The sequence below is a fragment of the Cottoperca gobio genome, chromosome 18 (genome assembly GCF_900634415.1).
Source record: "Cottoperca gobio chromosome 18, fCotGob3.1, whole genome shotgun sequence".
In the NCBI taxonomy this organism is placed as follows: Eukaryota; Metazoa; Chordata; class Actinopteri; order Perciformes; family Bovichtidae; genus Cottoperca; species Cottoperca gobio.
The window spans coordinates 9,686,322-9,697,568 of NC_041372.1; the positions used below are offsets into that span (position 1 = coordinate 9,686,322).

At 45.2% G+C, this 11,247-nt stretch overlaps 1 protein-coding gene across 1 annotated transcript; it reads left to right on the plus strand.

Moving 5' to 3' along the window:
- The first annotated feature begins 72 nt into the window (after positions 1 to 72).
- On the plus strand, positions 73 to 7,443 carry LOC115023861 (sex hormone-binding globulin-like). The gene is made up of 8 exons (XM_029455172.1): positions 73 to 1,671; positions 2,524 to 2,621; positions 4,962 to 5,151; positions 5,331 to 5,492; positions 5,871 to 6,027; positions 6,206 to 6,342; positions 6,565 to 6,763; positions 6,987 to 7,443. The coding sequence occupies exons 1-8, from the start codon at positions 1,558 to 1,560 to the stop codon at positions 7,118 to 7,120; spliced, it is 1,191 nt and encodes a 396-aa protein (XP_029311032.1). The 5' UTR covers positions 73 to 1,557; the 3' UTR covers positions 7,121 to 7,443.
- Positions 7,444 to 11,247: the final 3,804 nt, after the last annotated feature.

Sequence of the window (11,247 nt, forward strand, 5' to 3'; positions counted from 1 at the left end):
GTTGATCTAGAGTTCTTAATATGAACCATGTGCTTAAAGTTGGCGGAAGCCTGTTTTCACATTGTTTGATCCTCACTGCAAATTCTCCACTGAAATGTACATTTAACATTTAGTGAATGGGTCATCCTTTACATTTACTACTTAGGCACATGGTCCATTGGTTAATACTTCTATCATTCAGTCTTACTTTATTAACTTCTTCCACTGGTGAATAGTTTTTTGGTATCTTTGGTAATTCCTTCTCTGGTGTGTTTTAAAAAAATGTAATATTAACCATATCACCCATTTGTTTTTGTTTTTATTATTCTAAATATATATTTATTTAAAATACATTATGTCCTCATTATCTACTCAAGCCCAGTCAGAGGCAGAGGCTGGTTACAGCTTCTCCTCTTGTCAGGAAGCTTATTTCTTACCATCCTTGAATGAGCACTTTCCCTCTAGTGACACTCAGTGGTTTGAACAGAAACAGTCGGCTTGGTGATTCACTCGTCTTTGCACTCTCAAAATATGATGTCAGAGATGAATTGAAAACAAAATATGAATGAAATAATTTCAGAAATTAAGTAAATTTATCAAAAACAAAAAAGGGCATTCATTGCCTCAGGGAGGTGTCACCGCAGTGTGGGCAGTATTAACTACGGTACATACTTATTTTCGAAATAAGGTCCCATGGGGGACAGAGGAAGAGGAGGGGCTTTGCCTCTCTATGGGCTGGCATGCACAAGACACTGACACTGAAACTTACCAGCTAAATGGAATGCAGCCATCATTAACATTATTGTTTACACCTGTGCTTTTCCTTCTAAGACATCAAGATGACAAAAACAGATTGTTTACTGATTGGTACTTTGTGTGTGTGTGTGTGTGTGTGTGTGTGTGTGTGTGTGTTTTGGACTTTTCCAAGTATTCCCCAGTTATCACAGCCTTCCTAGAAGGAGACTGTATCACCGGAATTAAGCCAGCAAAAGATTTTTTTTAAATACTTTAGTGACTTTAGTCGAGTTCCCCTCTAATCTCTCTCTCTCTCCTCACTCTTCAACACACACTGAGTCATAAGTCAGCAGTGGTTCCTGTGTAATGGGTAAACACAAATCAGTCATGGCTTCGGTCACTAACCCGGCCTGCAGTGTCCACTCTACATAAATCGCCACAGATTTACAGGCGGAAATTCCCACTTTAGGGAGGTTTTTGGAATTATTTCTTATATTATTATCTGCTTCTAACTGACTTTGTTTTCTGCCTTTCACTCTACACTTTCTTTCCTCTGTCCTATGTTCGCCTGCTTCCCAGTCTGTGACTTTCATCCTACATCTTAGCAAAAGTCTCAACCATGCAGCCATGAAGCACATCTTCCCGGGGATCGATAACCTGCATTGACCATGGCAAATTTGCCCTCTGGACCACAGGACAGTGTGCCCGCACACACCCCCGCTTCACACACTGTTGCAGAGTCTCTTTGCTCCTCGTCTCACCACGCACACCTCAGGGTAGCTTGGCGTGAGCAGACCACCCAAAGACTAAGGAGACTGCACACGGGGAGGCCTGGGTGGGTGAATGCACCGAAGGATGGCCATATTTTGGAAAGCTATGGCAGATGGACTGCTTCTCACTTTGAGCATCACTCTGCTTGGATGGGGAGTTGAGGGTCAGGGGAACGGACGGGGTAAGGTAAGTTCACATGCAATGCCACCATTATAATGCTAGGAATGAGTGGTGCACTGGTATGTGTGTTTGTTGTGTTTAAATGCTCTTAATAATCTCTATCTGATAGTCTGAAGAGTATGTGTACCCATTCAGCCATATCACAAAATAGAGCGGAAATCCTAATATAAATATGATATAAAAATGATATGTGCATTTTGCTGCTTTAAAAAAGTCCCTAAATCTCTGAGCATGAATGGTTTCTATGATGTGTTTTATTTTTTTGGCTTACTGTCAAATTTTGAAAAGGTCACATAAAAAATGTTATATATTGTAATACTTTTTAATATTCATTCTATGTTTTAAAGGTTTTTGGAGAAACAAAAGCCTATTATTAACCAGTCAACAAATATGTTTAGATGCCAGTTAAAGACGGGTTTCCTGGCATGCCCTAAAAATAATTATTTAGACTTGGGACTTTGTTCAGTTTGTGGAAGGACAAATCAGTGCCATATCCACAACACCTGCTGTTTTTACCCCATTGAAGGATTTCTTTCCATTAGGTTTTATTATAGCTATTATATATTGATATACTGTAGTTGGATGCCATATGGCTCTCTTGTCAATGACTTCACATTGATTTTGCACTTCATTACCACTTGCACTTCCCTTGTTAAAAGATTAATTAACTTTTTAAGTTGAATCAATAACTAAACAAACACCATTAACAGATTAATATGGTTTTAATTATTAACCAATCAAGATAGCTGACAAGAAAATACAAAAGCAAGGTTTAATGAATATGAACTGTGCAAGAAAAAAGGGCTAAGGGAATGATTTCATGTTAAATGAGTACCTTCTGAACATTGTGTCTTCCAGAAAGAAGTGTCAGGCGGGGCTACTGTCTACCTTGGCCAGGACAGAGACATCTGGAGGCCACTGATCCACACAACGGTAAACTTCAGTGAGATCAGAAGGTACGTCATCAGAAGCAAACCACTGCTGAAGGCTCCACCTCAAACCGCTAACTGAAAATCTGAGGTGAAGGAGGCAAAAAAGGCCTGTAAGCAAGTTCAAATTTTGCAGAAAACTGTCAGTAGAAGCACTTTGGGGAGAAGCAAGCACAGTTGGGAAATCTACGCCCGCTGGAACATTGTTGATCCTGGCCTCCTTATTTCTGGAAACATAAATATTATATAACCCTTCAATATGTAACCTTTCTCCAACTGTAGGCCCCTAACTACCACTGCTTGTTACCCCTCAGTCAGTGGCACTAGTCTAAGTAAAATGTAAGACAAAATATTGTTGGTCAGCATTAAGATTTAAAAAGCCGGCATACAAAAAGTAATGGGGAGAATCGTCTTTATCTTCTATGTGTCACGTTGGAGAAAAGGTGATGAACCAAATGAAGAGCGGCAGACGAGGTGATTAACAAAAAGGAGAGCTTCATTAAAAAAAAGCTTACAAAAATATGAAACAAGGCAAAAGGTAAAACTACCAAGGGGGCAAACATGGCCAGGGAACTAAGAATGGGGTAGCTGGACGGGGGAGGCCGAGCAGGAGGCCAGAGGGGGCATTGCAGGAGGCCGGAGTCACTGGGGTCTCGAGAGTCAGGGGGAACACGGGGGTGTCGAGAGTCAGGGGGAACACGGGGGTCTCGAGAGTCAGTGGGAACACGGGGGTCTCGAGAGTCAGATAGATAGATAGATACTTTATTCATCCCGAGGGAAATGTAGGCATAGCAGGAGGCCGGAGTCACTGGGGTCTCGAGAGTCAGGGGGAACACAGGGGTGTCGAGAGTCAGTGGGAACACGGGGGTCTCGAGAGTCAGATAGATAGATAGATACTTTATTCATCCCGAGGGAAATGTAGGCATAGCAGGAGGCCGGAGTCACTGGGGTCTCGAGAGTCAGGGGGAACACAGGGGTGTCGAGAGTCAGTGGGAACACGGGGGTCTCGAGAGTCAGGTGGAACACGGGGGTCTCGAGAGGCGAGGGGAGCACTGGGGTCTCGAGAGGCCGGGCTGGAAGAACTGGGGTCTGCAGCGGTCCGGCATCAGGGTCCAGAACAGGAGCAGGAACTGCTGGATAGTGATGGCAGTGTGATACTGAAGCTTCAATACATGCTTCAAACCATGAACTACAATTCCATAGAACCACTGCTTCGAAGCTTGCTTCAAATCACGTGACATATGACGTCCAATGCAGTAACTGCTTCATTGCCTGAATGAATCACCGGACTGCTTCGCGGTCCAATCAGGTGATTCTCTGGCATTGCCTTGTTTCGATTCTGACAGATTGAGACAGTTTTGAATTTGAGCGCCTCAACACTTTATAACCGCAAAAGCCTACATTTTTTTCCCAGCACTCTTCTCAATAACATTACACACAATCATCAATCTTTATTTTTAAATAGAACATGATATTCAGTCTTAGATGTGTGCGCCAAAGAATTTTCAAGGCAAAGATACTTTAAATCCACTGCAGCCTTGTACTTCGCCAGCAGAGGTCACTGTACCTGAAGCTTCAAGTAATGAACCCATTTTTGAAACAATTGGCTGAAGTGGTTCAGTGCTTCACAAAAGCTTCATTGGCCCATCAATACTGCTGGAGTCTGTCGCGGCCCGTCAGCAGTAGCTGGGGTGTGAGAGTTGATGTGCCACCGTCTGAATCCCTTGCTCTGAAGCCTGGAAATCCTCCGGAGACTCCGTGGTCCTCCCAGGGCCAGGCGAGAACCCAAAAATGGGTTGGGGACCTCCCAACTGGGGGCTTTCCTCCACTCATCGTAACTTTAAATTAACAAGTACGTGGAGTCATAAAGTTCATCGTCCCAGACGTCCGCTGGGTCCATATTTTGGTCGGTTCGTACTGTCACGACCTCGGACACAGGGAAGGAAGACTCAAAATGCACGACACCAGAAACAAATGTAAAGTGTAAAATAAAATACTTTACTTAAAAAAACAGGTAAGAAAAGTCAAAACGCTCAGAGGAGGATATACAAACTATTCCAAAAAACACTGCTTGACACGCTGGTTCATTTCACATGGATATTACAAGACGAACTGGCACAAGACAAGGGGAGACAGGACTATTTAAACAAGAGGTGAGTGGGCACAGGTGGAAACAAACAGGGGCGAGGCAGACGCTGATGGCGGGAAACCACACAAAGACAGGGAATTGATTGAGAATTAAAAGGTAGTTACAAAATAAAACAGGAAGTGACATGACAGACAGTGACTGACAAGACTGGACAACATGAAAACTTCAACAAACTCGACGAGACATGACACTATGAATATTCTGTTCTGTTTCTGCAGTATCAAGTCATCCTTTCAGTTACGGACATTTGACCCAGAAGGTGTCATTTTCTACGGAGACACCAAAAACGGGGAGGACTGGTTTGTTTTGTCTCTGAAAGACGGCATCCCCCTGATGCAGATCAGCAAAAATGGCATCCTCGTCAGTGTGGCAGGCGGCCCCCAGCTCAATGACGGAAAATGGCACACAGTAAGTTTCCAGTGTAGTTAGACTTTTTTTATGAATCAAGTGACAAGGTAAATTTCCCCAGAATGTTCTAAAAATAGACATCAGAATAATAATCATACAGTATACTGGACATAGTGACCATGTGCTGTAAAGCTATAACTGTTAGTCTGAATGCTTCTTGTGCTCCTGGTGCCACCAAGCTGGAGGTGAGCAACCAAGAGCAGTTTGTGATTCTAGAGGTGGACGGCTCCAATAGGCTGGTGGTGGGCACGGGCATGCTGTCCAAACAGGAGGTCCTTTCAGGTGAACTCCGACTGGCCGTTGGAGGGATCCTGATCAACAAGGAAAAGATGATTGTTCAGGTATAGTGTGTTCATTTGAGTTATTTTGGAATTATTTGGTTAATTGTCATCAACCTGTAACACCTAGCGCATAATTCTACTTCATATAATGCGTTCCTACATTTCCTTAAATGACTTTCAACAACAACAACCAGAAAATGATCATACACTTGTCATGAAGTTGAAAAATAAAAGCTAGTTAGTGGACCATGATTTGGGATTATTTTGTAAAACACACATGCCGGGTGTTTAAAATCAATTAACTCTTACACTGAAAAATAACCATAAACAATCATCATTATGGATAATTTCTGACCCAATCACATGTTCCTGCTCGTCAGCTTGCCGTTTGTTTTGCAGTTCACTCCCCTAAATGCATTGTTGCGTTCTTTGCCGTAGTTTGAGCCTCAGATGGACGGCTGTGTGCGGGAAGGCAGCTGGTTAAACCTCACCATCCCCTGGGAGGTGGAGGCAGAGGAGCTCTGGCCCTGCTATCAACACGTCCAACCTGGCAGTTACTTTCCTGGCACTGGATTTGCCATTTTCAACACCTCAGGTGGAAACATTTGGCTCGATTATACAAGACTTGCGCAACACTCCTTCATATAATAACAAGATTTCCAACAGGCCTGGATAATGCATTCTTGCAAGGCATGGCATCTGTAGTAGCAATATGCTTTTAATCTGTATTCAGATACTATTCATTTTATGAGGTATTCTTTTGTCCTCTGCAGTTTTCCCCATTGAGGCAGATCATGGGTTCAAGACTGAATTGTGGGGAGATTTCAGTAAGATGCATGGGACCATTTTGAGCATCAAGGCTCCTGGGCAAGAGCTGATGTTCACTTTAGTGGCCAATAATAACACTCAGGTAAGAACATAAATCTGAGTCAAACTGAATTTGCAACTCATTCCTAGCAAACTGCTCATGGGTAAGGGAAGGGAAGCTTCCTAGTTTACACGAACATGTGCATCATGTAATCCACATCAGACATACACACATGCAGACACACACAGTTTGGAGACCACTATGAATGTATCCACAGACTTATCTTAAGTTACTTCTTCTGTCTTTTTTTTATTGAATTTGCAGGAGGTCACACTCACTTTCGGTGGAGAAAAAATCAGTATGAGAGACACTTTCAAGAGACTGGTGATAACCTTTCAGACAGATTTACTGCAAGCACTTCAAGATGAAGATCAATCAAAGACATTATCTATCAGTCCACTGAGCCACCCCGGTTATTTGACCACATGGAGAGAAGGTCGTCTCGCCGTTGGAGGTCTTTTAGGTGAGATTTAACAGCGATGAAATTTCAATCTTAAATAATTTCTGAACAGCTGTCTTTACGTCTTTAAATTCAAGGTCCTATATTCAGAAAGAGGAATTTGATTGGCAGACAGGGTTTAAAGAAAATAAACACACAATAAAACATTTATAACAAAATAAATAACATTGAAACCAGTTTGGAGTGCAATACAAGGTCACTTGTGTTTTCTACTTCCACTTTTCAGGTGAGGGTGAGGACGTCGTCGGCTCTGAGTTCTTGACAGGCTGTCTGGAGAAGATCCAGGTTCAGGGGAGGGATTTGGATTTGGATTTAGCTGTCAAACAACCATCAATCTCCTCTCATAGCTGCCCTGCATAGAGCATGAAAGTATGAATGTTCAATATGTGGACTCGATGTTCGCAGTAGATGCCTTTAGGTCTAAATGACACAAAAAATACAATTTGGAGTGAAAAATGGTCAGCTAATAGTCATTCTGTAGTCGAATGTGGTATTTGTACCCATTAACCTCTAAAGTGTGGAGAATTTACAATAAAATATTAGTATGTTGTTCAATAGATATCTCTCCCACTTGCCCTATTTTAACAGAATATGCTGATTAATCTGAGAAATGTGAATGGTTTTGTGACCTTGGTACATGCAACAGTCTGTTTCTGAATAAAATATGGTTCTCTTTAATACGACTATCTATGAATTTGAATTTTACTGCTTCATCTTGGGAAAAATAAAAGCCAATTGTGCTTTAAGGAGATTTAAAATACTGTGATTTAACACTAATGATAGGTACTATCAGAGACTGGGTATGAGTGAGGCAGAGATTTAAGACATGGATTTTGCTCCCTCTAGTGGATTGTTAAAGATAATGTTAGAGTAATATCACCCACTCTGTGTATGATGCTCACCAAACAACACCAGATTCACGTACAATCTTGTTTACATCCTAGAAAAATTCAAAACAATCTTTATCCTTTTTCAGGGGAAATTATGCAAGTATAGTTGTTCAGTTCATTTCTTACAATTGGTCATATGGGGCATTTACATCATTCACCCAATAAAATCAAACGTATTTATCTTAAATAGACACTCAATACACACTTCATTTAACAGAAAAACACAGATCTAAGACAGCTATGAGCCTAAAATAAAATATGTAGGCTTCAATTTCTCCATCCATCCATCCATCGTCTACCGCTTATCCGTAATCGGGTCGCGGGGGCAGCAGCTCCAGTAAGGAACCCCAATCTTCCCTTCTCCGGGCCACATCCTCCAGCTCCGACTGGGGGATCCTGAGGCGTTCCCAGGCCAGTGAGGAGATATAATCTCTCCACCGAGTCCTGGGTCTTCCCCGGGGTCTCCTCCCAGCTGGACGTGCCTGAAACACCTCCCTTGGGAGGCGCCCAGGTGGCATCCTTACTTGATGCCCGAACCACCTCAACTGGCTCCTTTCAACGTAAAGGAGCAGCGGCTCTACTCCGAGTCTCTCACGGATGGCTGAGCTTCTCATCCTGTCTCTAAGGGAGACACCAGCCACCTGTCTGATGAAACCCATTTCGGCCGCTTGTACCCGTGATCTCGTTCTTTCGATCATGACCCAGCCTTCATGACCATAGGTGAGGGTAGGAACGAAGATCGACCGGTATATTGAGAGCTTTGCCTTCTGGCTCAGCTCTCTTTTTGTCACAACGGTGCGGTAAAGTGACTGTAATAACGCCCCCGTTGCTCCGATTCTCCGGCCAATCTCTCGCTCCATCGTCCCCCACTCGCGAACAAGACCCCGAGGTAGCAATCCACCGGTTTCCTGCTGAGAGCCATGGCCTCAGATTTTGAGGTGCTGATCCTCATCCCAACCGCTTCACTCAAAAGTGACCCCCTCACCCCATACTCCCGCAGCACATCCCACAGTATCACCTGGGGGACCCGGTCATACGCCTTCTCCAGATACACAAAACACATGTAGACCGGATGGGCATACTCCCAGGCCCCCTCCAGGATCCTTGCGAGAGTGAAGAGTTGGTCCGTTGTTCCACGACCAGGACGGAATCCGCATTGTTCCTCTTCAATCAGAGGTTCGACTACCGGCCGAACCCTCCTTTCCAATACCTTGGAGTAGACTTTACCAGGGAGGCTGAGAAGTGTGATACCCCTGTAGTTGGCACACACTCTCTGGTCCCCCTTTTTAAATAGGGGGACCACCACCCTGGTCTGCCAACCCCTAGGCACTGTCCCAGACTTCCACGCAATGTTGACGAGGCATGTCAACCAAGACAGCCCCTCAACACCCAAAGCCTTCAGCATTTCTGGACGGATCTCATCAACCCCTGCGGCTTTGCCACTGTGTAGTTGTTTGACTACCTCAGTGACTTCCATCAGGGAAATTGACGATGATCCCCCATTAGCTTCCAGCTCTGCCTCTACCATAGAGGGCGTGTTAGTCGGATTCAGGAGTTCCTCAAAGTGCTCCTTCCACCGGCCGATAACCTTCTCAGTCGAAGTCAGCTTGGATGGTTCCTCGCTTCCCCCTCCTGAGGTGCTGGATGGTTTTCCAGAAACACCTTGGTGCCGACCGAAAGTCCTTCTCCGAACTTCTCCCACACCTGCTGCTTTGCCTCTGACATGGCAGAGGCTGCCGCCCTTCTAGTCTTTCGGTACCCTGCAACTGTTTCCGGAGTCCTCCCAGATAACATAACCCGGAAGGAGTCCTTCTTCAGTCGGACGGCTTCCCTGACCACCGGGGTCCACCACGGTGTACGAGGGTTACCGCCCCTTGAGGCACCTAAGACCTTGAGACCACAGCTCATCACCGCAGCTTCAGCAATAGAGGTTTTGAACATCGCCCCCTCAGGTTCAATGCCCCCAACCTCCACAGGGATGTCTGAAAAGCTCCGCCGGAGGTGTGAGTTAAAGATCCCCAGGACAGGGGCTTCCTCCAGACGTTCCCAGTTCACCCGCACTACCCTTTTGGGTTTACCAGGTCTGTCCAAAGTCTTCCCCCACCCCTTGATCCAACTCACCACCAGATGGTGATCAGTCGACAGCTCCGCCCCTCTCTTCACCCGAGTGTCCAAAACATGCGGCCTCAGATCAGATGATACGATTACAAAATCGATCATTGACCTTTGGCCTAGGGTGCTCTGGTACCACGTGCACTTATGAGCATCCTTATGTTCGAACATGGTGTTTGTTATGGCCATTCCATGACTAGCACAGAAGTCCAACAACAAATGACCGTTCGGGTTTAGATCAGGGAGGCCCTTCCTCCCATCTCACGCCTCTCCAGGTGTCTGCATCATTTCCCACGTGTGCGTTGAAGTCTCCCAGCAAGACTACGGAGTCCCCTACTGGAGCCCCCTCTAGGGCTCCATTCAGGGTCTCCAAGAAGGCCGAATAGTCCGAACTGCGGTTTGGGGCATAGGCACAAACAACAGTCAGAGTTTTCACCACCATAACCTGAAGGCGTAGGGAGGTGACCCTCTCGTCCACCGGGGTAAACTCCAACGTAGCGGCGCTCAGCCGGGGGCTAGTGAGTATCCCTACCCCGGCCCGAAGCCGCACACCTTGGGCAACTCCGGAGAAGAATAGAGTCCAACCCTTATCCAGGAGTACGGTTCCAGAGTCTATGCGTGGAGGTAAGCCCCACCAGATCCAACTGGTAGCGCTCCACCTCCAGCACTAGTTCCGGCTCTTTCCCCCACAGAGAGGTGATGTTCCACGTCCCCAGTCTCTGCTGCCCGGGTCTGGTCCATCGAGGTTCCTGACCATCACTGCCACCCGTGTGACAGCGCACCCGACCCCAGCGGTTTTTCCCATGAGTGATGGGCCCACAGGATGGATGGATGGGAGGCACCGTGGCAAACCCGGCTACCAGGCGCTCGCTGTCGGGCCCTCCCTCTGGGCCTGGCTCCAGACGGGTCCCCGGGCTTCCTCCGGGCAGGGTCTCTCCTTTCCTTTCCCTTTTTTTCATGAAGTCGTTTTGAACCATTCTTAGTCTGGCCCCTCGCCTGAGACCAATTTGCCTTGGGAGACCCTACCAGGAGCACTAGGCTCCAGACAACACAGCTCTCAGGTTCATAGGGACACACAAACCTCTCCACCATGATAAGGTGATGGTTCACAGAGAGGAATTCAATTTCTATATATCTTAAATATTAAAGTTGAATTTAGTGTTCTAATTTTTTAAACAAGTGTCTAATGTATGACAGATGTATTATTTTTATTATTATTATTATTATTATTGAACAGTATCTCATCCACAAACCTCATGGCTTAAATAGCATTGCATTAGACCAATAGGATCAGGTGCAAACAATAACATTCAAGGATTAGGGCTTTTTTTGTCCCAAGAAAAAATAATGTTATCAACCAGAAAGTGGTCTTTGCTGTTGTCTATGTATTACAGAAATGGGTGCAGTTCAATCTTATTGATTGCAGTCAGTAATCTACCGGTTGCCATAACGTTAGCTACTGTCTCAAACCGCGACTGTCGTGAA

What these genes read in the sequence shown, in the direction of transcription:
- LOC115023861 (XM_029455172.1), top strand. Translation starts at nt 1,558, where the DNA reads ATGCACCGAAGGATGGCCATATTTTGGAAAGCTATGGCAGATGGACTG. An exon ending in TGGCCAATAATAACACTCAG is followed by an intron (nt 6,343 to 6,564) that starts GTAAGAACATAA and finishes TTGAATTTGCAG; the next exon opens with GAGGTCACACTCACTTTCGG. An exon ending in CGCCGTTGGAGGTCTTTTAG is followed by an intron (nt 6,764 to 6,986) that starts GTGAGATTTAAC and finishes TCCACTTTTCAG; the next exon opens with GTGAGGGTGAGGACGTCGTC.